This window comes from Borostomias antarcticus, assembly GCF_949987555.1.
Source record: "Borostomias antarcticus genome assembly, chromosome: 19".
NCBI classification, from domain to species: domain Eukaryota; kingdom Metazoa; phylum Chordata; class Actinopteri; order Stomiiformes; family Stomiidae; genus Borostomias; species Borostomias antarcticus.
Genome location: NC_140252.1, coordinates 21757631 through 21785130, shown reverse-complemented (window position 1 = coordinate 21785130; position 27500 = coordinate 21757631). Strand labels below are relative to the sequence as shown.

The 27500-nt window shown below is 50.2% G+C and overlaps 3 protein-coding genes across 3 annotated transcripts in view; all 3 read left to right on the top strand.

The window, feature by feature from the left end:
* Positions 1-4553: 4553 nt before the first annotated feature.
* LOC311322086 (uncharacterized protein) lies at positions 4554-5633 on the top strand (the record flags this gene model as incomplete). Its single annotated transcript, XM_084454096.1, has 1 exon — positions 4554-5633. One exon carries the CDS (start codon positions 4554-4556, stop codon positions 5631-5633), a length of 1080 nt encoding a protein of 359 aa, XP_084310222.1.
* A 1071-nt stretch (positions 5634-6704) lies between these two features.
* mfsd6a (major facilitator superfamily domain containing 6a) lies at positions 6705-17337 on the top strand. The gene is made up of 7 exons (XM_084453271.1): positions 6705-6911; positions 7492-9133; positions 12594-12691; positions 14309-14470; positions 14800-14895; positions 15378-15649; positions 16094-17337. Exons 2-7 carry the CDS (start codon positions 7494-7496, stop codon positions 16289-16291), a joined length of 2466 nt encoding a protein of 821 aa, XP_084309397.1. The 5' UTR covers positions 6705-6911; positions 7492-7493; the 3' UTR covers positions 16292-17337.
* A 4738-nt stretch (positions 17338-22075) lies between these two features.
* nab1a (NGFI-A binding protein 1a (EGR1 binding protein 1)) overlaps positions 22076-27500 on the top strand; it is an 8833-nt gene continuing 3408 nt past the window's right edge. The window contains exons 1-5 of the mRNA XM_084453361.1: positions 22076-22274; positions 23036-23838; positions 24550-24683; positions 24991-25042; positions 25436-25555. Coding sequence (XP_084309487.1) covers positions 23038-23838; positions 24550-24683; positions 24991-25042; positions 25436-25555 — 1107 coding nt within the window. The 5' untranslated portion in view covers positions 22076-22274; positions 23036-23037. The remainder of the gene's footprint in view (positions 22275-23035; positions 23839-24549; positions 24684-24990; positions 25043-25435; positions 25556-27500) is intronic.

Sequence of the window (27500 nt, the reverse complement as noted above, 5' to 3'; positions counted from 1 at the left end):
AGGGAAGACACTGATTACAACCCCATATCACATGGTGCTCTCAAATGTTCTCATATTATCTGTAAAAGGGAATCCGAGCTGCTCACGTTAGCATGCAGGCTAGCAGGACCCTCACGAGGTCTGAGGCTGAGGCCGTTACTCCTCTTCATTCCCAGCATGTCTCACGACAATCCTCCTTTCTGTCTCTGTACAAAGCCTGGTCCACACTTTCATCCTCTTCCAAACCTGGCTTGACATTTTTTAAGAAAGCGGGTATAACTACAGGGTTAGTTGTTATAGCCGATAGTTAGTTGTTTAACGCGCACACTTAATTGGCACGGCTGGTAATTTATTTAACAATGACCACGTGGGCAGCAACTAGCGGGAAATAAATAAGCGGGAAAAAAACAGGTGGTTAAGGTAGCTAATGTTTGATTTGTATTACTATTATTATTATTATTGTTGTCGTTGTCGTTGTTATTATTATTTATATTATTATTATTATTATTATTATTAACAATAATAATAGGCCTAATAATATATCATTCTAATCATTCTCAAGGCAAAGTTAAGATGAAGCGTGAAAAACATTTATGTATTTTCATGAATCTGAATGGGCCAGCTGTAAACCAGTTTATTTCTTTTATAGGAGCCGTGGGCTACGCGGATACGAATGTTGGCATGTTGGACAACTTCGAGAGCTTTGCCTCTGGTGCAATAAAGTCCCTGTCTTCACACCCTACAACACATTGCCTTAAACGTAGATGACCTCACACATGTTCGTGTACAATCGCTTCAATTCTATTGAGAGAAAGTGCTGTAGGACGATTTGCTCTGATCGAGTATTGGCTGCTGTTTATTATCTCGGTCTCTGGCTGTTTGTCTGGTTGTGTGTGTGTGTGTGTGTGTGTGTGTGTGTGTGTGTGTGTGTGTGTGTGTGTGTGTGTGTGTGTGTGTGTGTGTGTGTGTGTGTATCCGTCCTTCCTCCTCCCCTCTCTCCCTACAAATGGAAACAGGTGTGTAATGGATTATTTCATGCACATAGCCATAAGGCTGTGGTTTCAAAACACCAAATGAGTGACTTGCCCCCTCTGCTGGTCAATAGTGCAACTACCAGTTTAATGCTCCCTGGATCACAAGCGTTAACATGGATTAGGTTCTGCAGGAGAAAGAACAACAGCACTTCTGTCTCCGGCCACGCCTCACTAATCAACTCAACTAGACATAGGCTACCTGGTACCTCCGTGCCAACCAGGTAGTTTCCTGCCTACTATCCACATATATATATATGATATGACCATGCAGGGCTCTGAGCTGCTCTGTCTGCTATCCAGGTACCATGTGGGGGTCTGAGCTGCTCTATCTGCTATCCAGGTACCATGTGGGGGTCTGAGCTGCTCTACCTGCTATCCAGGGACCATGCAGGGGTCTGCTGTGGTCCTCAAAACCCGGCAGATAACCCGAGGGACTCATCTGTCATACCCAGAGTCTCATGCCTGGGTACACAATAGCTCATTCATTCATTCCTTTATTCCTTCCTTCCTTCCTTCCTTCCTTCCTTCCTTCCTTCCTTCCTTCCTTCCTTCCTTCCTTCCTTCCTTCATTCATTCATTCATTCATTCATTCATTCATTCATTCATTCATTCATTCATTGTTATTTATTTATTGATTACGTAACTCAAGATTCAAGATTCAAGTTTATTTAGCCATTTCAACAATACAGTTGATAGGAATGTTTTTGGTGTGTTCACATATACCATATACAGACAACTATATACCACAAACAGACATCAATACAAAACAAAAAACAACACATAATACAGTTACATTTTCAAGTATAATCAGTCCATAAAGTGCTTGTTGCAGGAGGCCCAAGCCAGAGTGCAGACAGTCCCTAGTACAGGGGGACATTCTGTATTGCAGACAGGGCAGTCTGTAGGCTTATGAAAGAGTTCAACTATATTTAAATATCATATGGCTTGGAGGTAGGTGCTGTCTCTAAAGCGAGATGTGGGTGGTAGAACTGGCACAGAAGTCTGTGAGACCGGCAGATTGTCCTGAATGTGGATAAGTTTGGTTCTATCATACCGGATAAGTCCATTACAGGATTCCAAAAACACGCAGAACAATTAAAAAACAATACAAACAGAGAACAACACCGAGTCACCATAGTGAATCTGGAATCTTGAATCTTGAATCACCCTGTAATCCGGAGTGGGATTATGGGCTCATCAGGCCCCTCCGCCTCAGGAGATATAGGTTCTATGTAGGTTAGATTGATTTACAGCCGAGGCCGGCTGCCTAATCCCCCGTGCCGAGGGGCGGTCTGACATGCATGCAGGAACAAGACAGGCGTGGCAGGTAGCTGGCTCAGTGTGTTTCTACTAGGACCCGACTGGCTCAGTGTGTTTCCACTAGGACCCGACTGGCTCAGTGTGTTTCTACTAGGACCCGACTGGCTCAGTGTGTTTCCACTAGGACCCGACTGGCTCAGTGTGTTTCCACTAGGACCCGGCTGGCTCAGTGTGCTCACTAGGACCCGGCTGGCTCAGTGTGTTTCCACTAGGACCCGGCTGGCTCAGTGTGTTTCCACTAGGACCCGGCTGGCTCAGTGTGCTCACTAGGACCCGACTGGCTCAGTGTGTTTCCACTAGGACCCGGCTGGCTCAGTGTGCTCACTAGGACCCGGCTGGCTCAGTGTGCTCACTAGGACCCGGCTGGCTCAGTGTGCTCACTAGGACCCGGCTGGCTCAGTGTGCTCACTAGGACCCGGCTGGCTCAGTGTGTTTCTACTAGGACCCGGCTGGCTCAGTGTGTTTAGGACCCGACTGGCTCAGTGTGCTCACTAGGACCCGACTGGCTCAGTGTGTTTCTACTAGGACCGGCTGGCTCAGTGGGAGGTCCCTCTGGCTGTGGGCTCCCTGCAGACCTCGGAGAAAACACCCAATATCACCGGATATCCAGCAGAGCGACCAGGAACAGGTCGGTTCATCTTTCATCCCACATTCTGTTCCCATCATCTATTACATGTTTTAATGTCACATCCACTGCAGCTCAGTGTTTACAGACTGTATTACTGAACTAAGTCTGCAGAAAGATACGTTTGATTTGCTTTCGGTAAGAGATTTTGGAGTCATGTGCTGCATATGATGCTACTATATACAATATGTTATACTACTGGAGGAAGTGCTTGCATCATAGTATCAATGAGATTCATGTTTATTTAGGTATTTATTGGTATTGTTCATAACAGAGTATTCTGTTTGATTGTACGAATGTTCTGTATTGTGAACACTATGTGTGTTGATGCCGGTCATACTGATATCCAGCACCTGTCCTGAACGCCTCCAGCATCCAGAGCATTATTCAGGTCAGGGCCGGGGGCCGGGGGGAAACTGAGCCCAGCCAGGGCAATCCAGCAACACAGACACATAATACTCTATCTCCTATCCACCAGCAGCTTATGGAAATGAGCCTTCAACTGGCTTCCATCTCTGACCAAGTGGTCAAGAAATTCCCCAATTAGCAGAGATTTCAATTAATGGAAGTTGATGGAAGGAACCGGAAGAAAGCATTGTGAATTTAGGTTGGGGATTTGTATGGTATTACTTTAATCTTTCTCTCTGGGGTTAACGGGTTGTTTCATCAACTACTAAGTCCCATACCATCCCCATAAGATATGACCCTATGACCTCTGCTCTCCTGGGTCACAGCAGTCACAGCAGGAAGCCTGCAGATGATAGAGACTCGGTTACATTGGGCAACATTCTGTCCCTTTTCTGCAAAGAATAAAACAACAACTTGGTAGGGGGGGTGACTCAAATGTATCGTTCTATTTCTACGATAGAAATAAAAGCATTATGCAATGTCTGTTGTGAGTTTTCTCCTTATCCAAAACAAAACAATATCATGGTCTCCATGACGTCATCCCTTACGAATGCACAAGTCGTGACAAAAGGTGTCTACTCATTCAGACATTGCCCCAGTTTAAAGACAGGCAATCTCTTAAAACTGCCTCTCCTTGCCCCCTATTCTAAACTGATTGTAAATAATTGACAAGTTCTCCCTCTCCTCACCTTCTCTCTCTTCCCCTTCCTCCCTCTCTCTCTCTCTCTTTATGTACAGTATAGCAGCTCTTGCTGTTCACCTGTCAACAGCACAGACCGTGAACAATAGGCACGTCTCACCTTCTCCACGGCCCTCTCCTCTCACTGCAGTTTCCACCTGCAGCACACTGGCTACTGATGGCCCAGGCCGAGGAGAGAGAGAGAGAGGGGGAGGGAGAGAGAGAGAGATATCCTGTTGCACGTTTCACAAAGGTAAGGACTCAATTCACCCTCATCAGATACACATTTTGGATTAAAAAACTGCAGTATACAGTATGTGATCAGTCCCTGTTCAACGTGTCATGTTGCGGTGCATAACAGAACTATCTACAACGGCATATAGTTAGTATGTACTTGATCATATCTTTACTTTATGTGTGAGACCATGCAGTTCATAGCTTTACTTGTGAGTTAAGATTCCATTCATTTGAAATCTCTTTTTTCCCCCAGACAAACCAAGGAGTCATAATGCAGAACATTCCTCTTCCTCTTCTTCTTCTTCTTCTTCTGTTGACGGAGGTGCATGCCAAGTCTCACAGCAATCTATGTGAGAAGGGTTGTCGCTGTCGTGCAGAACTGAAGTTCACCTTCTGCGCCAAAGCCCTGTTCACCCAGCTGCCCACCAACATACCTCCTCCAACTGAGATCTTGGATCTTTCTGACAACCAGCTGTCCTTTATCCCAGAAAAGTCGTTGGGTATGATCCGTAGACTCCGGGTGCTGCTCCTGCAGGACAATCACATTAGCGCGGTGGCCGGCGGCGGCTTCTCCCTGCTAGAGTTCCTCCAGAAGCTGGACCTGAGCAGGAACCACATCTCCACCCTGGGCGAGAGCTTCTCCCTGGGCCTGAGCTCACTGAGGGAACTGCAGCTCTCTGACAACCGGCTGAAGAGCTTGGACCACAAGAGCTTTGCGCACCTGGACAGCCTGCAGAGGCTCAACCTGACGGGCAACGCCATCCACTCCATCCAGATGCGCGCGTTCAGCTCCATGAGCAGCCTGCGCCAGCTCCACCTGGAGGGCAACCGCGTGGGCTCCCTGACCAGCGGGGTCTTCTCCATGCTGCGCTCCCTGGAGGTGCTCAACCTGCAGGGGAACCGGGTCAGTCGGACGGATGAGGCCGTCTTCAAGCCCCTCACCAACCTGGCGCTGCTCAACCTGGCCCACAACCGCCTGAGCACCATTTACTTCAAGACCTTCCTGAGCATCCAGACCTACAGCACCCACATCCTGCTGGAGGGGAACCCCTGGCACTGCGACTGCGACCTGCAGAGGGTGTTCATGAAGCTGCGCAGCGTCCAGAGGCTCTTCCTGGACGACTACTACAACCTGAGCTGCAGCGCGCCGCCCGAGCTCCAGGGATACCGCCTGACGGACGTGGACACCGAGCTCTGCGTCGCCGAGACCGTCACCGTGCTCATCATCACCGTCACTGTGGTGACAACAGTGCTGGCTACCATGGTGATGGCGGAGAAGAAGAGGAAGAAGAAGAAGAGTGGTAAACACTGGACCCAGCGGGGAGACATGTCCGACGAGTCCGAAAACTGATCCCCGCAGAAGACGCTTTCCAGAAACTGACTGAAAGTTTTGGAGAATATATTATCATCCCATCTTTGTATTTTGAGTCTGAATATGATTATAATGACCGTCACTGTCTAACAATCTGTACAGTACCATAATTACCATACCAGTAACTGTACAGTACCATAATTTATTATGTATAAATATTTTAAAAACCCGACTTACCCTTTCCCTCACCATGCTATCCAACACCATCACTGATCAGTGAGGGTAACCCAGGAAGGATGGCAGTGTATAATATATTTATTATTATTATTATTATTATTATTATTATTATTATTATTATTAATAATAATAATAATGTAATATGTGATAAGTTAAACAATACAGTGTGAAAAAGAATAAAATGAGACTGAGAAGTGCCTTGTTTACATGTTTACATCTTCACACAAGAGAGTGATAAATAATCTCTCCAGTTTGTTAATATCTGTTCAAGCTTCACTCTCTGCTTGTCTGGCATACTGTACCAGAGACTAATGATAATACATTAAACATCAGCCCGTCACCGACTTACCCGCTTCAGCTAAAGTCTCCATAAGCCTACATTTCTAGCCTAGAGTGAAGAGTCAGTGGCCTTTGTCTGTTACTGAGCCATAGTGACCATTTATGGATCTGCATAATTAATTACCACAACTAATCAGCAGTTCTTTTTTTCTGAAAAACGTCGCCTGTTTCGCATTGGTCACCTCTGACGCACACAGTAGCCAATTGAGATCTTCCACTTTAAACTGACAGACAGACGACACGTCACGGCGCCCAGCGCAGCCTATCAGCATCCTCCCCAGCCCAGCCTATCAGCATCCTCCCCAGCCCAGCCTATCAGCATCCTCCCCAGCCCAGCCTATCAGCATCCTCCCCAGCCCAGCCTATCAGCATCCTCCCCAGCCCAGCCTATCAGCATCCTCCCCAGCCCAGCCTATCAGCATCCTCCCCAGCCCAGCCTATCAGCATCCTCCCCAGCCCAGCCTATCAGCATCCTCCCCCGCCCCTCCCAGAGCACAGGTGGAGATATCGAGTTCGCCAAGATAACAATAAAGACTCCGGATGAATGTCCGGCCTCTGTGCATTCGGGGCTGTTTAGGCTCGAATCTTTACATGAATCAAAAAGGATATTTCTCAACAACGGCACTATTATTTTATTGTTTTAATTAATTTGTGTTTTTTGTCTGAGTGTCGTTCCAGAATGCAGGGAACTGACACCGAAGCGGCTTCGTAGTTTGATGTGGGGTGAATTGACTTGAACAGGTAACTACCGTAAAGTACAATTGAGATTAATTGATGCCCTTGTGTCCCTCCCGCCCCCCATAGCCTACAATCTCTCAAGGTCGTATTTGCTATCGTTATATGGTTTTATTGTAACATAATAATCAGTAATCATTTCCGCAGCTTTATTATTAGCCTACCGAGTAGACTGTTGAAACAAAGTTACGTAAATAGCAATGTGAATGAATAAATAGTCCACGTTGCGCATCATTTTGCACCATGTCCTTTTGTTCTGAAATTCTCCATGGAAATGCCGCTTGACGTCTACTTCCGCATATAACAGTGAAAGTGATCACAGTCGCCTCATCTTCATTGCAAATCCATATTAACCTAACTATGGAGCTACTGTATGTTGTTTCCCCGAGTTGTGGGAAACTGGCCACATAAGAAAATGTTCATGAGAACAATAATGATGATTTGTACTATTTATTCTTAAATGTTGGAAAATGATTTGAGTCTGGGATTGTGTTTTTACCAAAAGAATCAATATTTTGTATTCTTTGAATATCACTAGCTAATAGACAAAATGGCCTCTCAAAATAATATCATCACTGTGTTCCAGAAATGGCAGCGGATGACAAAGTAGCCATCCTGTCGGATGACGAGGAGGAGCAGAAGAGGTGGTATGTGGTGGCCGAGCCCTTCAACACGCTGTCCCTGGAACCCCACGCGGCGCCGTCCACGCCACAAACACCCGCCACCGAGATGTCGGAGGTCGCTGCGGAGATCTCTCAGGTCGCGGACGTGGCAATCGGCTGCTGTGAGCGGCTCTGGCTCAGAATCAACAGGCGGCTCCTGGTCTCCAAAGTCTTCTATCTGTTCTTCTACGCGGCCTACGGCTCTCTGCACCCCCTGCTAGCCGTCTACTACAAGCAGCTGGGGATGTCGGCCAGCCGCAGCGGGCTGCTGGTCGGGATACGCTACTTCATCGAGTTCTGCAGCGCGCCCTTCTGGGGGGTGATAGCCGACCGCTTCAAGAGCGGCAAGCCGGTCCTGCTGTTCTCTGTGCTGTGCTGGTTGGTGTTCAACTGTGGCATCGGCTTCGTTAAACCAGCTCACATGACGTGTATGGAGAAGGGCAGCCTCACAACCGCCATGCCGCCGTTGCCCGCCACCACCACCACCACGCTGGCGCCCGTTCCCACCAACGACTCCCTCCCGCTCAACGAGACGCATGGCCAGAGGCGCCACCGCAGCGTGGCTGATTACTTCACCTTGGGGGATTCAATTTTCAGTTACTATGATTCCGGCCGTGGTGTCCTCCGCAGGTATGAACGAAACACGGATACCAACGCCACCCTGGACCCTTATGAGCAGGCCAATGGCACCGCCACCCTGGACCCTTATGAGCAAGCCAATATCACTGACCTATCTACCAACAACACCACTACCACCCCAACCACAAACACAACTATCCCCACCAAGACCACGCCCACAACCACCATCAAAACCACTACCACCACCCAAAAACCCAAAGAGTACATCATCATGTACAACGAGCTGCAGGTGGAGACCATCTTCCTCCTCATCCTGCTGGTCATCATCGTGGGCGAGTTCTTCAGTGCGCCCGCCGTCACCATCGTGGACACGGTCACGCTGCAGTTGCTGGGGAAGCACCGCGACCGCTACGGCCTCCAGAGGATGTGGGGCTCGCTGGGCTGGGGGGTGGCCATGCTCCTGGTGGGCATCTGGATCGACAAAACACGCATCTTCGTCCCCATCAGCGGCCTGGGCTGCGTGCTGCCCGAGTACAAGAACTACCGCATCGCCTTCATCGTGTTCGGAGTCCTGATGGGCGTGGCCCTGGTGGTGGCCACGCAGTTCCACTTCGACTACGGGGACTACAGGCAGGAGCTGGAGGTGGAGGAGGTGCAGGGCCCGCAGCCGGCCAGGAGCGGCCCGTCCTCATCCCCGGAGGGGGGCTCGGAGGGCACCCCCGTGTCCCTGGACACCACCCTGCCCCGGGACTTTGAGTACGGCAGCCTGCTGCGGATGCTGTGCAGCGTCCAGTACGGCACGGTGCTGTTCGTGGCCTGGTTCATGGGCTTCGGCTACGGCTTCGTCTTCACCTTCCTGTACTGGCACCTGGAGGACCTGGGCGGGAGCACCACGCTGTTCGGGGTCTGCTCCGTGCTCAGCCACGTGTCCGAGCTGGCCGCCTACTTCTCCAGCCACAAGTTCATCGAGTTAGTCGGCCACATCAGGTAAGAGGACACATTTTCTATCTCTTTTTTTTAACCAAGCCATTTTTTTCCAGCTCACCGAATGTGCCTCACCTCACAGGGAAACAATGATTTCATTGACCAGGAGGCCTCTGGTGCCAGGGAGCACAGTCACACAGACTTTGCACTGAGTGGTGGCATTTGATAGGGGGGTGTTATGTTTCAGGAGGAAGGAGGGCCTCAGCCCGCTTTGTGTGACCCACGTCAGTCCCATCGTCAGTCTGCTGCCCCACCTACTATCGCTGAAGCACTTTCTAAAGCTACAGATTAGTATTTTCACAACAAATGCCCATTCACCTGGGCCTGGCTCCGGTTCAGCAGGTATTACAGCCTCCATCCCTGTTTTAAGCGTCTGGTATTGCTTTACCCTAACAGTCCAATGGGCATCAGACGCAGCGCGCTCTAGCCTGCTTTCCTTTGGACCTTGAACTGTTGTCTCACTGTGGTTACGATAGGTGATAACACCAACTACAGATACTCTAATCCTGAGCAGCCTACGTTGCTCACTCACACCTCCTCCTTGTCTTTCATGTTGGCTCTGGTAATGACAGGTGCTTATTTCAGAACAAGGTAACTTCAATAGAAAGCGAGGTTATCCGCCTGCCACAGGCTGCATTCTGTCACAGGTGTCACTGCGTTGCTCGTCAGTCTCACTTCCTCCCTCCCTCGCTGCGCTGGGTTCCATCACGGGTCCTCTGGCTCGTCAGGAGCACATGTGACCAGCTCTCACTCTCATGAACAGCGCCTTAGCCGGCTACGTCACCGACACGCTAGCAGTTGGATGGGTGGGCGGGGTTTATACTGAGGAGGAAGTTTAACCCTTTAACCAATCCAGCGCAGCTACAGGTGAAACACCAGCCTGGCTCCCGTAGACTCTTTACCAGCAGAGTGAATAAACACATCAGGCTTGGCTAGGTGCTGCAGAGCAGAGCAGGATTAAACATGCATGTCCAGGCCAGTGTTAGTAATGTTAGGGAGCAGGGTTAAACCTGCATGTCCAGGCCAGTGTTAGTAATGTTAGGGAGCAGGGTTAAGCCTGCATGTCCAGGCCAGTGTTATTAATGGGTTAGGGAGCAGGGTTAAAGGACTATGCTCGTTTTTGACAACCTGGACCTTATTTACGACATATTATAAGAAGTTTGACTCACCCAGATCACTTTTGTGTTGTTCGGAGGCATGTAGAAGAAATATAAAATCCAGCGCGAGCCAGTATATCCATGTAATGGCGGCGCACGGGGCATAGGGAATGCAGTTTCTCAAAATCCATTTTCGGCCGCTAAACGGTTGTTTTCATCAATCACATAGCATGAATCGACAGTTGATATTCCTCTACGCCAGCCATTGTTGTTTTGGTGCCATATAAGGGGTCTTGATCCTCTGTAACATGCTCTTTATAAGCCGCTCCCCCACTTGCTCCAGCAAGTCTGCGCGCTGGCCTGTGCGCATGCGTGCTGGAGCAAGTGGGGGAGCGGCTTATAAAGAGCATGTTACAGAGGATCAAGACCCCTTATATGGCACCAAAACAACAATGGCTGGCGTAGAGGAATATCAACTGTCGATTCATGCCGATTCATGCTATGTGATTGATGAAAACAACCGTTTAGCGGCCGAAAATGGATTTTGAGAAACTGCATTCCCTATGCCCCGTGCGCCGCCATTACATGGATATACTGGCTCGCGCTGGATTTTATATTTCTTCTACATGCCTCCGAACAACACAAAAGTGATCTGGGTGAGTCAAACTTCTTATAATATGTCGTAAATAAGGTCCAGGTTGTCAAAAACGAGCATAGTCCTTTAAGCCTGCATGTCCAGGCCAGTGTCACTGAGGTAGTCAAACAACTCCACAGTGGAAAAGCCCCAGGGACTGATGAGATCCGTCCAGAAATGCTGAAGGCGCTGGGTGTTGAGGGGCTGTCTTCGTTGACACGCCTCTTTAACATTGCGTGGAAGTCTGGGTCAGTGCCAAAGGAGTGGCAGACTGGGGTGGTGGTCCCAATATTCAAAAAAGGGGACCAGAGGGTGTGTGCCAATTATAGAGGCATCACATTACTCAGCCTGCCAGGGAAAGTATACTCCAAGGTGCGCGAAAGGAGCGTCCGGCCGATAGTCGAACCTCAGATCGAAGAGGAACAATGCAGATTTCGTCCTGGTCGTGGAACTACCGACCAGCTCTTCACTCTCGCAAGGATCTTGGAGGGGGCTTGGGAGTTTGCCCTACATGTGTTTTGTGGACTTGGAGAAGGCTTATGACCGGGTCCCTCGAGAGGTCTTGTGGAGGGTTATGCGGGAGTATGGGGTGAGGGGGTCCCTACTTAGGGCCATCCAATCCCTGTTCACCCAGAGCGAGAGCTGTGTCCGTGTCCTCGGCAGTAAGTCATCTTCCTTTCCGGTGGGGGTTGGCCTCCGCCAGGGCTGCGCTTTGTCACCAATCCTGTTTGTGATTTTCATGGACAGGATATCGAGACGTAGTCGTTGGGAGGTGGGTTTGCAGTTTGGTGAGCTGGGGATCACGTCGCTGTTGTTTGCAGATGATGTGGTCCTGATGGCATCATCAGCCTGCGACCTCCAGCACTCTCTGGATAGGTTCGCAACTGAGTGTGAAGCGGCTGGGATGAGAATCAGCACTTCTAAGTCTGAGGCCATGGTCCTCAGCAGGAAACCAGTGGTTTGTCCTCTCCGAGTAGGAAATGAGTCCTTACCCCAAGTGAAGGAGTTCAAGTATCTGGGGGTCTTGTTCACGAGTGAGGGAACCATGGAGAGGGAGTTTGGCCGGAGAATGACGAAAAGAGAGCTGAGCCAAAAGGCAAAGCTCTCGATCTACCGGTCTATCTTCGTCCCCACCGTCACCTATGGTCATGAAGAATGGGTCATGAAGGATGGGTCATGAAGGATGGGTCATGAAGGATGGGTCATGAAGGATGGGTCATGACCGAAAGTACAAGATCACGGATACACCGGGGGGTGGCTGGGGTCACCGTTCAGTCATCCGGGAGAGACTCGGAGTAGAGCCGCTGCTCCTTTGCATCGAAAGGAGCCAGTTGAGGTGGTTCGGCCATCTAGTGAGGATGCCTCCTGGGCGCCTCCCTAGGGAGGTGTTCCAGGCGTGTCCGGCTGGGAGGAGCCTACATCTCCGCACTGGCCTGTGAGCAGCTAAAGATTCCCCAGGCAGAGCTGGTTGATGCTGCTAGGGAAAGGGATGTCTGGGGCCCCCTGCTGGAGCTGCTGCCTCCGCGACCCGACCCTGGATAAGCAGATGATGATGGAGGGATGGATGGATGTCCAGGCCAGTGTTGGTAATGGGTTAGGGAGCAGGGTTAAGCCTGCATGTCCAGGCCAGTGTTAGTAATGGGTTAGGGAGCAGGATTAAGCCTGCATGTCCAGGCCAGTGTTATATTTGAGTTGCTGATCGTTCCTTCCTTCCCTCCCTGTCCCATCGCAGGGTGCTGTACATCGGCCTGGCGTGCAACACGGCGCGCTACCTGTACATCTCCTACCTGGAGAACGCATGGATCGTTCTGCCCATGGAGGTGCTTCAGGGTAAGGAACCGCCGGGGAACCGTCACACTCACACACACACACACACACACACTACTGCCTTGGTTGTGTGTGTGTGTGTGTGTGTGTGTGTGTGTGTGTGTGTGTGTGTGTGTGTGTGTGTGTGTGTGTGTGTGTGTGTGTGTGTGTGTGTGTGTGTGTGTGTGTGTGTGTGTGTGTGTGTGTGTGTGTGTGTGTGTGTGTGTTCCGTAGCCTGCTCTTAGTCGCAGAGTGCTTCTGAGGACAGGAACTCCCTGTTTGCTTTAGCAAGGGCTGATCAAACAGCCCATTTCCTTGGCAACCCGACACAAACAGAACAGGAAACACAGTGGACACGCAGGGTCACGCAGTGCTAATTGCAGCCACACCTTTAGTGCTGTAATGTTAAATCATTATTTACAGATAATCAGAGATACAGAGAATCACTCAAAGGAAAGTGAAGCGCTGATAATACGGGCGGCGTGTTCTCAGTGTTCAGGGGTGTGACCGTGTCTCAGTGTTCAGGGGTGTGACCGTGTCTCAGTGTTCAGGGGTGTGACCGTGTCTCAGTGTTCAGGGGTGTGACCGTGTCTCAGTGTTCAGGGGTGTGACCGTGTCTCAGTGTTCAGGGGTGTGACCGTGTCTCAGTGTTCAGGGGTGTGACCGTGTCTCAGTGTTCAGGGGTGTGACCGTGTCTCAGTGTTCAGGGGTGTGACCGTGTCTCAGTGTTCAGGGGTGTGATCGTGTCTCAGTGTTCAGGGGTGTGAACGTGTCTCAGTGTTCAGGGGTGTGTCTATCCAGCGGTGGTGGCAGGACTGCAAACACTCCACTCCCCCCGACGGAGAGACTCCTTGGGCACACAACCTCCATAGAGCACACCTGCTGCACACTACCTCCATAGAGCACACCTGCTGCACACTACCTCCATAGAGCACACCTGCTGCACACTACCTCCATAGAGCACACCTGCTGCACACGACCTCCATAGAGCACACCTGCTGCACACTACCTCCATAGAGCACACCTGCTGCACACTACCTCCATAGAGCACACCTGCTGCACACGACCTCCATAGAGCACACCTGCTGCACACTACCTCCATAGAGCACACCTGCTGCAGTAGGCAACCATCTTTACTGATGTAAATCTTTTTGACAGACATGAGTGACGGCCTATAAAAGCAGTCTTGAACAGAACTACAGTAGAGGGTTTTTTTCCTACGTAAGAATGTTTTGCCCAACCCACATTCAGTAGGATCGATGATGTCACCTACAGAAAGTTCAGGGCCTCGGGCTCTGAATGTGTGTTTCAGTGTTACAGCACAGTTACAGCACGGTTACAGCACAGTTACAGCACGGTTACAGCACGGTTACAGCACGGTTACAGCACAGTTACAGCACGGTTACAGCACGGTTACAGCACGGTTACAGCACGGTTACAGCACGGTTACAGCACGGTTACAGCACGGTTACAGCACGGTTACAGCACGGTTACAGCAGGGTTACAGCAGCATTACCAGGACTGAGCCTGGTGTTTATAACATCTGCATTGATAGGTCCTTCAGCATCAATCCTTTATCACTCTGAACTAAGCATTATGTGTTTGGCTGTGTGTGTGTTTGTGTGTGTTTCTGTTGTGCAGGCGTGACCCATGCCTCTGTGTGGGCGGCCTGCATCTCGTATCTGAGCGCGGCGGTGCCTCCTCCCCTGCGCACCTCGGCCCAGGGCATCCTACAGGGTCTCCACCTCGGACTGGGCAGGGGCTGCGGCGCCATGGCGGGCGGGGTCCTCGTCAACTACTTCGGTATGGGAGCACCATACCCAGTGAAATGATACACAGGAATCCTGGTGTTGGTCAGAGTGTTGGTCATGGTGTTGGTCAGTGTTGGTCATAGTGTTGGTCAGTGTTGGTCATGGTGTTGGTCAGAGTGTTGGTCAGTGTTGGTCAGAGTGTTGGTCAGAGTGTTGGTCATGGTGTTGGTCAGTGTTGGTCATAGTGTTGGTCATAGTGTTGGTCAGAGTGTTGGTCAGAGTGTTGGTCAGTGTTGGTCATGGTGTTGGTCAGTGTTGGTCATAGTGTTGGTCATAGTGTTGGTCATAGTGTTGGTCATAGTGTTGGTGGTGTCTTCTCAGGAGCGGCAGAGACGTTCCGGGGTGTTGGGATGACGTCGCTCGTCGTCCTCCTCGTCTTCTCCTTCATCCAGTGTCTCATAAACACTGAGGAGAAAGGTGAGAGGTCATCGCTAGCTGTACATCTGTGTATTTGTAGTGTATGTTATGTACTGAAAGGTGAGAGGTCATCGCAGCCTCCAAGCCTCCATTTGTGATGTTTTTTCCCTTTTACCAAGCATAAGCATAAGATGGGGTCAGTAGAGGAGGATGATAGTGATACTGTTAGATGACAGATAGTAAATAGCCAATTGGGGAACCTTTAAACGTCTAGCTGAGAACCCAGGACTGGAATGAGGAACTGGTTCGCTCTGATAAGGACAAGCGATTATATTCTAAGCACGGAAACAAACACCCTCACACTGACTGCACATGCACAATGGAATCCGTTAATTATTATTGTCAGTGTGCGGGTGTTTTGGTTCATTTATCATGCGTACTTCGCCTACACACCTGTCACTGAGATGTGAAAGAGACTTTCTATTACCAAGAATAAGCAGCGATCAGTAATGTATAATAATGTCCCTCCTGGCGCCCCGTAGAGGACCAGATGCTGGCGGAGAACATCCCCGTGCCCTCCAGCCCCGTGCCCATCGCCACCATCGACCTGGTGCGGAGCCAGAGCGCCCGCGCCCACCCCAGCGCCCTGCCCGCCCTGAAGACCAAGCACCAGGAGGAGCAGGAGGACGCCAACCGCCCTGCCTGGGTGCTCTCTAGCGCCCCCTGGGTCACCATCGCCTTCGCCGTGTTCCAGGTCCATGAGATGATCACCCTGAGCAGGAGCCCGGCCCCCACGGAGGGTCAGCCGCTGCAGGTACGGCGGGGAGAAGCAGGCCAGGGAGAGACACCGCTAGATATGCTCACTGAACCATGGTTTTCATGTCCATTGTTGGTTTATCTGTCTGTACTGAAATCCCTTTTGCTTATTTTCGACTAACTCTTTTATATTGGAAACTTTCCTTTAATCCCATGCCTTCCGTCACACAGCAGAAAGGTGAGAGTGTGTGTGTGTGTGTGTGTGTGTGCACGTGTGCGTGTGCGCGTTACCTCAGAGCTGCCAGGCGCGTGCCTGCGTTGGGTTGATGGAGGGTCTGTGTGATATCCGTCCCTGTGTGGTCACGCCCATGTCCTGACCCCTAGAGCACTGCATGCCTCTGCTGTCATCCCATAAACGCCTTCCCATGACGTCTGCCGACCCATGATCCTCTCTGCCGACCCATGATCCTCTCTGCCGACCCATGATCCTCTCTGTGTTTAGGTGCTAAATGACTGTGAGGCTGAATACCAATCCCTGGACGCCTTGGACACTTCCAACGCCAACCCTGTTGACCGCCGGCGCTCAGACCAGGAGGAGACCGGGCGCCATCGCCCGCCCCACCTCAGCACCGTCCCCTCAGAACCCGCTCTGTCTCTGGAGACCAAGGAGAACCCTGTGGAGAACCCTGACCTGCGCTAGAACACCTCCATCTCACAGCCGACTGTAGGAACCTCTCCCAACCTCCCGTTTTGATGTAGTGGCTTTTATGCGGACAGAGTTGTCTCTAGCGTAGCTGGTGCACTCGTCTCCCTCACCGCACTTTGACTGAAGTGTGGAATGAATTTATTCATTCTCAGCGCTTCACTTACAAAGTATTGTCAAATGAGACTTGAAAGAAACCATGACAAAGAAGTGCCTCTTCCTTTTGCATTCCATGTTTTAGTTAGATGTGAGCCTGGTGAACCCTGGTGTGAGACAGATGCGTGTTTGACACACAGTAGTCTGAGAGAATATGGCTGAACGAGCCGTGTCATGTGACACTGGGGGGGGGGGGATTGCTACCGACGTTTCTATTTATCTCTCTGTTCCTCAGTACGGCAGCAGTCAACCTTCTGACCTTTGAGATTAGCTTGATGCAGAATTCCATGTAATGTACAATAAACCAGTTTGAATAGAAAACAATGATAATCTCACTCTACTGACGCCTGTGGGATTACATGTAAACCTGTTTTGTAGTAATTCCAAGATTAGGCACTCGGTGGCAGTAGTGTATTACGCTGACATGTCTGTAGACCCTCTGTGTGTGTGTGTGTGCGAGTGTGTGCGAGTGTGCGTGTGTTATTGAGGTCACGGTGTGCCTGCTGCTGATAGGATTGTGTGGGAGGATAGTAATAGCGCTCCTCTAAACTAGACTGTCCCATCATGTAAAGACAAAAACGGTCTTGGCAAAGAGTGCCTGATATTGGTGGTGAACTCAGCTTTATTGATTTTCTCTATTGTGATATGTGATATTTTTCATTTAATGTTCTCTTTGCACTCACTACAATACTGACATGTTTTCTCTACAAGAGCGTAACATAGTATACTCTACATATACATCTCAAGTGGTCAAGACAACTTATTATTTATCCTACTCTGCTGATATGTCTTTGGTTTGCACTATGCGCTCAGAACTGTTAAATGCTGCAACGCCTTGGTTCCAGAGACCACTGCCTTTGACTGCTGCTGATCTGGGGGCTGTTGGTCAGGACATCAAAGGAATAAATTATTTATTTGCCAATTCAACGGTGATATTTGTTTGATTCTAATGTTAATGTTATAGTAAGTTTTCATATATGTTACTGGTCTGTGTATTTAGAGACATGCATGTTGCTACTCTTTTTCCTATCGGCTGATGGGGTTAGGGGGTCTGGAGGCTGGTAGGGTTAGGGGGTCTGGAGGCTGATAGGGTTAGGGTTAGGGAGGCTGATGGGGTTAGGGGGTCTGGAGGCTGATAGGGTTAGGGTTAGGGAGGCTGATAGGGTTAGGGTTAGGGAGGCTGGTAGGGTTAGGGAGTCTGGAGGCTGATAGGGTTAGGGGGTCTGGAGGCTGATAGGGTTAGGGGGTCTGGAGGCTGATAGGGTTAGGGGGTCTGGAGGCTGATAGGGTTAGGGGGTCTGGAGGCTGATAGGGTTAGGGGGTCTGGAGGCTGGTAGGGTTAGGGGGTCTGGAGGCTGATAGGGTTAGGGGGTCTGGAGGCTGATAGGGTTAGGGGGTCTGGAGGCTGATAGGGTTAGGGGGTCTGGAGGCTGATAGGGTTAGGGGGTCTGGAGGCTGATAGGGTTAGGGTGTCTGGAGGCTGATAGGGTTAGGGGGTCTGGAGGCTGATAGGGTTAGGGGGTCTGGAGGCTGATAGGGTTACCTACCTACCATAGACCTAACTGTTAACACACCATAAACCTAACTGCATTCTGAAAGCCAGACTGGTGAAATGATCAGAAAGCTGTGTAACATTGCTGAACATGTAAGTATAAAACAGTTAATAGTACAAACTCCCTTTCCCACCTATATGACTGTGAATGCAGATGGCCGTCTCCAGGATGTCCTCTTTGGTGCAGGGAGCTGCGTGGAGAGACAGTGTGGAGAGACAGTGTGGAGAGACAGTGTGGAGAGACAGTGAAGCCCTTTGTCTTCTCGGTGATCAATCGGCCCATACATGACGCCCACAGGCCTGGCCTAGCGTGGGCCTCCTCAGCCCAGCCCACAGCCCCCACAGGCTGCTCAGCCCAGCGGGAGACCAGCTCCGCTCTGCAGCCTCCACCGGCCCCCTGCTGGCCTGGCCCCGGCTCGGGGTCAGGCCCCAGATCAGGATCAGGATCAGGCCCCAGATCAGGCTTAGGCTCAGGATCAGGCCCCAGATCAGGCTTAGGATCAGGCTCAGGATCAGGCTCAGGCCCCAGATCAGGATCAGGATCAGGATCAGGCCCCAGATCAGGCTCAGGATCAGGATCAGGATCAGGCCCCAGATCAGGCTCAGGATCAGGCTCAGGATCAGGCCCCAGATCAGGCTCAGGATCAGACCCCAGATCAGGCTCAGGCGGCTTCTGGCTAAAATGCCCGGACCTCCAGCCCCTCCATCCCTCCCAGCTCCCTCTCAACCACTCGGCACTTCAAACATCCATCAACTATAAATTCTTCCAATCTGTGCAGTGATCGATACAGTAGCTCTTTGGAGAAATACACAACGTAAGAAAACCTAAGTTGCTGAGTTTTTTTTTCTTTTTCTAATTGAGTCAGGGACTTGTGTTGGAGAGGTGGGCGTGTGAGTGGGGGCTAATCCTAGCTGATGTTGTTTTTCATGCCTGCTGGGTTGAGATCAAAAACTTAACAGCAATAATCATGCAAAAATGGTGCCTTTACTTCAAAGAGCAAAACAACTTTACCTAAACTTGTGTATTGTTTCACCATATTTGCATATTTCTTCATTCAGAATAAGCTTATATTCCAGGCATGGTGCTTTAAGGTTTTCACTTTAGCCGGACAGGAAGCTCGGGCCTTGTGGTTGTTGGTATTACCAAGAGCTCGTCTAATTAATTCAACAGATTACAGACACCCTCAGACACCGCTGAGTGAAAATGTCTGAAAAAAGCCCAGAGGTTTCACTGAAGGAAGGGCGGCCCGTTTCCCATGTGTCTGGTGTGGTGCGTGGTGGTGAGGGGGGCCACGCCTCCTCCTGCTGCAAGACGACATCAAACACATTAGCAGGCCTGGGCCGTGGGTGGAGAGGGTGATCACAGGCCCCGCCCACCTGGATAAAACCCCCTCAGGCCCCGCCCACCTGGATAAAACCCCCTCAGGCCCCGCCCACCTGGCTAAAACCCCCTCAGGCGTGGCGGATGCGATATCCCCGTGTCGTCGCCCTGTGAGGGAGGGTCCCACGGAGCCCACGTGGGCTGTGCAACCCTAGCCTCCCTCCGTGTCCAGGTCTGGCCCACTGTGTGTGCTATCAATTACAGGCTTATGGGCCCCATGGTTGTTCACCTGCGTACTATAGTCACTCCCATTATAGAATACGACATTACATTTGACATTACAGTCATTTAGCAGACGCCTAGTATGTAGGCCCAAACCATACATTCACAATGTAACATTTCTAACATTTTGTGTTGTCAAGAGTGCCTAGTTGCTATCTCTGCATGTCAGACAGCCCCCACCCACACCAAAACACCCACACACACACTTCCTCCCACACACACACTTGCCTCCCACGCACGGACACACATGTTCAGTCAGACATAAGCTGCTCATGACATCCCACACTTTCTCAGATACGCACAAAGTAATGCGCTACTGCTCTCGCACTGCGCTCACCCACAAATCAGCTTGTTTTTCACAAGTATAATCGCTAACTCATCTGGAAGACAGGTCAGAGTGCAAATGTATTGGAACATTCTGTATCCATCTCTGATAAGAGAAACTTCCACATGGTATTTTAAAACCTATATCTCGCAATGCTGCACATGACAAAACAAACACTGTTTATGTCATGAATACATTGAACTAATGCAACTATTAATTATTTCTTTAGTTATTATTTCTTCTGTTGAGATACTTTATTTGATTTGTGCCATTAGGATCAGACGAGTCTGACAGGATCAAGGGAAATCAAGCGACCTGCTTGAGAGCAGGAATTATGCAGCAAGGCTACAAAAAAAGAGGAACTTGAAGAAAAAGCCCCCTTTGGTGCAGTTAAGTCTGTGAATGTGGGTTGGCTGGGGGGTTGGGGTGGGCTGGTGGGTTGGGGGGATGGGGGGGGCAGAGCTGCGTGGGTGTTATGACAGGGTGAGGGGCTGACGAGCTCAAGCGTGGGTTTGTCATTGAAATGTGTTTGTAGTTGGGGAGGGGAAGAAAAGTTGCAGAGACATTCATGCACCCTTGCCTTTAGATATCTAGAATGCAGCTTTAAAAGGCTGTAGGCTACACACAACAAGATATGATATGTTTTAGCTATGGGTGGACATCCTGCCTGTTATAACACGCTGTTTTCTTCTGTCTCTTTCCTCTGGGTGTTGGTGGTTGTTCTAATGAGCCTCAGCCAGGGAGGGAAGGGGTGAGGGTTGGGGTTATGTGGGGAAGGAATGGGTCAGAGAGAGAGCGGCTCCAATCGCTGCTTTTTCCTGGGAGGTCAGGTCCACACACACGCACACACACACACACACACACACACACACACACACACACACACCACAGCCAGACAGGATTAAAGGGTGTGGGTGTGCTGGAAACTGAGCCTACCTGTTCCCTCTGCCTGTGGAAAACACATCATTAAAGCTGAGCTGAAAAGCCAGCGGCCCCTCCTCTTACTCTCACAATTATCTTCATCCGTCTTTGTTTTTTATGAAATGATCGACTCTTTTCCATATAGTCGCTGTTCAAATAAACATCTGACTCTCGTGTGTGTCTTTTTAAATAGCCTCACGAGAGCAAGTGAGGAAAACAGTTATGTAGAGAGTCGATTATATCATTTGTTTCCAAAAGAAAAACCCAGCTCATCTCCCCATGGCTGTGTATGCGTGATGGTTGCCCTAATTCCTTAAAATAGCTCATTGATACTGAAGCAGATTTAGTTATTATGAGCTTGTGTTGAGTGGAGAGAGCCTTATTTGAACGCTATCAAAAGAAAGTGGATGTGCTTCATTTTAAACCCTTCCAATTTTCTTCTTCAGAAAACATGCTGACATTAAATTGTTTCCCATGCATATATTCAAATCTCTGTTCATGGAGATCTTGATCATTTGATATGAGGAGGTTATTGTAGAGAATGCAGAGCATGATGGCTCCCGGTCTGAGGGTGGAAGCGAGGCCGAGCCTGGTAGCGTGGGAGTAGCCAGTCCTCAGAGGGCTTCATGCTCTGAGCACATGGGACCGAATCCCTCATCCCACCTCAATATCCCCTCTCCCTGCTCTGAGGTGGAGGACATTTACAGACCCTCTTTTCATATGCAAAGACTACTATAATCATCAACTCACAGTCCCCTACCATCATCCCAGACGGAGGACTTGGAAAATAATGTCCCTAGTCTAAACAAATAGGCTATGTCACGGTATACAAATAATTCACTTACTAATTGAAACAACTCATTTAAACTTCTATGTGAAATGCCTTGAATCTTGTTTGTGTGCTCCTGTGCTCGCCCGGCCGGGTCCCAGCTGACCGGGTTGCTGGTTGGTATTCCAGCAGCGGCCTCCCACGCCCCTGTCCGCCCACGCAGGGATTTGCGTCACGCAGGCGCGTAGGCGTGAGTACTGTAGCAACCGCGGAATATCCCAATTTCAATAGGTGGGGACAGGAGGGAGAGGCAGGCAACCACTCGACGACTCACTCGCGGCCAACACATTCACACTGAATCGTTTAGTCCAGAAGGGTTGAAGAAGTGGATTTAAAGTTGCGCTCCGCATCTATCCTAACCCATCTGGGTTTCTGCTCGTATCTATCCTAACCCATCTGGGGTTTGTCTATCCTAACCCATCTGGGGTTTCTGTTCATCTGGGGTTTCTGCTCGTATTTTGCAGAGCGATTTTTGGACAGGTTGTTCTGAGACAGTTTGTGTCCGACTCAATTTATAGCCACGGCTTTTGTTCTCAGTGCAGCTTCACTGTCACACCTCGAACACGGACGCCAAAGGGGACCACCGTTCTCCAGGTATGTAACTACCAGCGTTGTTATACAGCATTTTAATAGTCATTTGTTGTGCAGTAGTCACTGTGAGGCCATGTGTCTCTCTCTTCTGGCCTAGAGGGGCAGAGGGACACTCTCGATGGTTTTTTATATTTTCCTTTGACTAATTTGCATGTGCTCTAACACTGATGACGATCTAGGCTGAGTTTATAATAGCCTAACTACTGCTACCGTTTTGGTCAATGAACTATAAGCTTGTCTTTGTCTTCCAGTTTGCTGGAGGTGCCAACTGCTACGCATGCTTTGTTTTTCCAACAGGCTTAAGTGGGGTAGATGTCTGTAAACATCTGAGAAATTATGCAATTCCTTCCCCAAATTGTCTATTTTACACTGTCACACTAACATATTATTCTCCCAAAGGCAGTCTCCACTCCAGCAGTCATTCTTTCAGTGTGAATTATGTCCCTAACTAATTTCCCCTATAGTGTTCGTTGAACCCAAGCTCAGGATCCTCCCGCTAAAGCGAGTCTAGCCCTATTCTGAGCGAGCCCACCTACACACCGTGCAGAGGAGGATTGTGGCATGTGTCCCTCCCAACAACCCAGGACTCCAAACCGCCACTCCTCTATTTGCAGCCCTCGCTTGGGCCTCAGCTTTACAAAAGCAAACTCTGAGAGTCGCGGGCCTCCCTCACACTTTCTACCCGTCTCTGTCAGGCGTAGAAAACAAAACGCTTGTGTCCGTAACCCCGGCCGTGGGCTCACCGTGTCATCTGCCCCCCCCAGGTATGGCGGCGGCGGTGCCTCGGACCCTGGGGGAGCTGCAGCTGTACCGCATCCTGCAGAGGGCCAACCTGCTCTACTACTACGAGGCCTTCATCCAGCAGGGCGGCGACGACGTGCAGCAGCTGTGCGAGGCGGGCGAGGACGAGTTCCTGGAGATCATGGCGCTGGTGGGCATGGCCAGCAAGCCGCTGCACGTGCGCCGCCTGCAGAAGGCGCTCCGCGACTGGGTGACCAACCCAGCGCTGTTCAACCAGCCAATCACCTCGCTGCCCGTCTGCAGCATCCCCGTCTACAAGCTGCCCGAGGGCTCCCCCACGTTGCTCGGTGCCCAGGAACGCGGCGGCAGCGCCGGCGCCAAGGTGCCCAAGATGGTGGCGGCCGCCTGCTCGGACCCGGGGAAGCCGGAGGCAGCGAGGGACCGGGCGGCCGGCGGGTCACCCCTGCAGGGGGGCAGCGAGGTGCGCCTGTGGTCGGGACACAGCAACGACAGCGAGCAGAGCCTGTCCCCCTCGGACCTGGGCTCGCCCTCCTCCCCCCGGGACGGCCTGGAGGCGCTGGACTCGGCCGCCGTGCAGTCGGTGCTGGAGTGCGTGGACCGCATGACCCCCGGGCTGCACAGGACCGACCCGGCAGAGGTCCGCGAGCAGCTGAAGGGCAACAAGAAGCTGGCCAAGATGATCAGCCACATCTTCGAGATGGCCGACGACGACCCGCGCCGCGAGGACGAGATCCGCAAGTACAGCGCCATCTACGGACGCTTCGACTCCAAGAGGAGAGACGGGAAGCACCTGACGCTGCACGAGGTAGGAGGACCCTACCGGACCGGACCGGACTAGCACAGACCAGACCAGCACAGACCAGACCAGCACAGACCAGCATAGACCAGCATAGACCAGACCAGCACACACCAGCACACACCAGACCAGCACACACCAGACCAGCACACACCAGACCAGCACACACCAGACCAGCACAGACCAACACAGACTGGACCGGACTAGCATAGACCAGCACACACCAGACCAGCACACACCAGCACAGACCGGACTAGCATAGACCAGCCCAGTACACACCAGACCAGCATAGACCAGCACAGACCAGCACAGACCAGGCCAGACCAGCACAGACCAGCATAGACCAGCATAGACCAGACCAGCATAGACCAAGACAGACCGGACCGGACTAATATAGACCAGCCCAGTACAGCCCAGCACACACCAGACCAGCACAGACCAACACAGACCGGACCGGACTAGCATAGACCAGACCAGCCCAGCACAGACCAGACTAGCACAGACCAGCACAGCACATGGCTTCCCTCCATTATCATGCCCTATAGTCATTCATCCCCATTAGACTCATTTGAAATAAGCTCCTTTTTGTTTGTTGGAGAGAGAGACCGCCTGGGTTCAGAAATAGCCATGTGTGACCGAGGCGGCGAATCCGCTGCGCTTCCTAATAAAAGGTGTTTTTATTTCCCCCGTTGCGTGTGGCGTGCGATGCCGTCCCCCCAGCTGACGGTGAACGAGGCGGCGGCGCAGCTGTGCATGAGAGACATGGCCCTGCTCACACGCCGAGACGAGCTGTTCGGATTGGCCCGCCAGATCTCCAGAGAGGTCACCTACAAGTACACCTACCGCACCAGCAAGTGAGGCTCCGCCCCCAGCACACACACAGGGCTATGAGAGCCCCGCCCCCACCACACACACACAGCACTATATTCATATTACCTTAGTATTATATTAGTATTATATCACCACAGTAGCTACATCTGGGTGGTTACTGAGTAATTACGTTATAGTAAAAGTGTCTTTGATCATCACTCAGTTGATAAAGGTTGCAGTGTAATTACTGTGTAATTACTATGCAAGTACTGTAGTGATATTGATGTTTCTCATATATGACTGGTTGTGGTGTTGCTAGGCAGACTGACTGATGGTCCCTGGTCTCTGTAGGTCTCGCTGTGGGGACAGAGACGAGCCGTCTCCTAAGAGGATTAAAACAGAGGTAAGTTGACTGTTTGGGACTTTTGCTAGATTGTCTTTTCCACATGAGGCTTCATTAATAGTTGAGTACGGCATGAAAGGAAGCCTCTTTGTGTAGCCAAAACTCTGGGGTACAGTTAGTGTTTCCGACACACTCGTTCACACAAGGCTTCCTTCTCTTCGCTATTCTTCTCAGCCCTCGTAAGAGTGATTGAAACCATGTGTGTCTGGAGCAGATGACTGTTCTGAGGGGTTTGACTAGTTCTGCTTCGTGTGAAGAGGCACCTGATCACACACAGGAAGACCCACCCCTCACAAAGAGTCCTCCATCCTAAATACCACGTTCAGATCGCCCTACCCTCTACCCTCGTCGCTCAGTTTAACTGTAATCTCCGTCTCTTGTGTAAATCCTCAGGAGAACTTCTTTGATATCCAGGAGGCGCTGCAGGCGCTCCACATGCGGCAGGAGATGCTGCGGGAGCAGCTGGCCTGCGCCAAGTCTAAAGGAGAGGAGGTGGTTGGGCGAAATCTCCAGGTACTGTGCTGTGATTGGACAGAACTCATCCCGCTATATCCCATCATGCTCGATGCATAAGATTGATATCTCTTATATCCCCTACCGGTGTTCATGGGAGACAGAATCCTGTCTCTAGAGATGCTCATGAACATGCCTCCTACCTGAGGGAGGCCATTGAGGCCACGCCCCTCTCCAGAGAGGCCACGCCCGTCTCCAGACCTGACTGGTATTCACACCTATCAGCACGTTGCCGTGGTGCCATATGCTAATTAGAGCGGCACGGTGGGCGGAGACCGTTTGTCATTACTTGCTAGCGTGATTCGCCCGTCCACTAGCGATGCGAGTCTCTCGTTACACACCGTTTCTCTGTATATATTCATGAGTCGGCACCGTGTGTGGGTGTGGTTGTGTGTGTGTTTGTGTGTGGTTGTGTGTGTGGTTGTGTGTGTGTGTGTGTGTGGCTGTGTGTGTGTGTGTGGTTGTGTGTGTGGTTGTGTGTGTGTGTGGTTGTGTGTTTGTGTGTGTGGTTGTGTGTTTTTGTGTGTGGTTGTGTGTGTGTGTGTGGGGTTGTTGTGTGTGGGGTTGTTGTGTGTGTAGTTGTGTGTGTGTGGTTGTGTGTGTGTGGTTGTGTGTAGTTGTGTGTGTGTGTGTGTGGTTGTGTGTGTGGTTGTGTGTGTGTGTGTGTGGTTTTGTTTGTTTGTTTATTTAGGATCCACCATTAGCTGCAGCATAGCTACGGCTATTCTTCCTGAGTGCCGTTACACCCCGCTAGCCATGGCGATGTCCGTGCCATCCCACGGCTTCTCGTTCCATAATGCCTTTATGCCTTTACGGTTGCCACATTTATCCATCAATATTTCAAAAAGAAAGACAATACTTTAAATAAATGTATTTTTAATGGAACTATTTGTTAATCATTTGCGGATACTTCCACTGAAAAAGGGAACTTTCTTATGTTTTCCAGTGTCGCATTAGACCATACAGCTGAACAGTAATCTAATGCTGACAATACTAACAACTGAATCACTACTTTAGTTGAGCTGTTGGACATGAATGCTGCTCATCTTTTAACAACTGAAATACTGCTTCCCATCTTGGCCACCATCCCGTTGATCTGTTTTGTCCATGATAATTTACTATCTAAAATAACACAGAGCAGTTTAGTTTCTTGGACTTGTTTCACAGGTACATCACATATAGAAAGTTTGATCATGTAGAGAGTGAGTCGAGCCAAAAATGATACTGTTTGTCTTTGAAATATTAAGAACTAACTTGTTTTTCCATTCAATCACTAATTGTAATTCCTGGCCCAGGGATGTGCTTAATTCAAAAAATGTTGGTGCTGATGAATAAACGGTAGAATCATCTGCATACATTGATATGGTGGCCTCATTTAGAACCAGTGGTCGATCATTTGTGAAGATTGTATATAATAAAGGCCCCAAACAGCTACCTTGTGGTACTCCACAGCTGACCTCTCTGACCTCAGAGTAACTACCATTGAAATAAACAAGTTCTTTCCTGTTTGTTAAATCACTTTTTAACCATAGTATTCCTGACTGAGAGAAACCATAACATCCTAGTTTTTTAAATAATAATTAATAATCAATAAAATCAAAAGCTGCTGTGAAGTCAAGCAAGACAGCTCCTACTAGTTTCTTCTGTTCGATTTCTCTCAGCCAATCATCGGTCATCTGAGTCAGAGCGGTCTCTGTGGAGTGCCCTTCTCTGTATGCATGTTGATAATCTGTTAAATTGTTCAAAGAAAAATAGGATTGAATCTGCTTATATACTGCACTCTCCATAATTTTACTCAACACTGGCAATAAACTTATTGGGCGACTGTTTGACCCCGAAAACGATTGTCTTGGATTCTTAGGCAATGGTGTTATTTTTGCTTTCTTCCATTCTTGAGGACATACACTTTCATTCAGGCTTTGATTGATGATATGAGTTATAACCG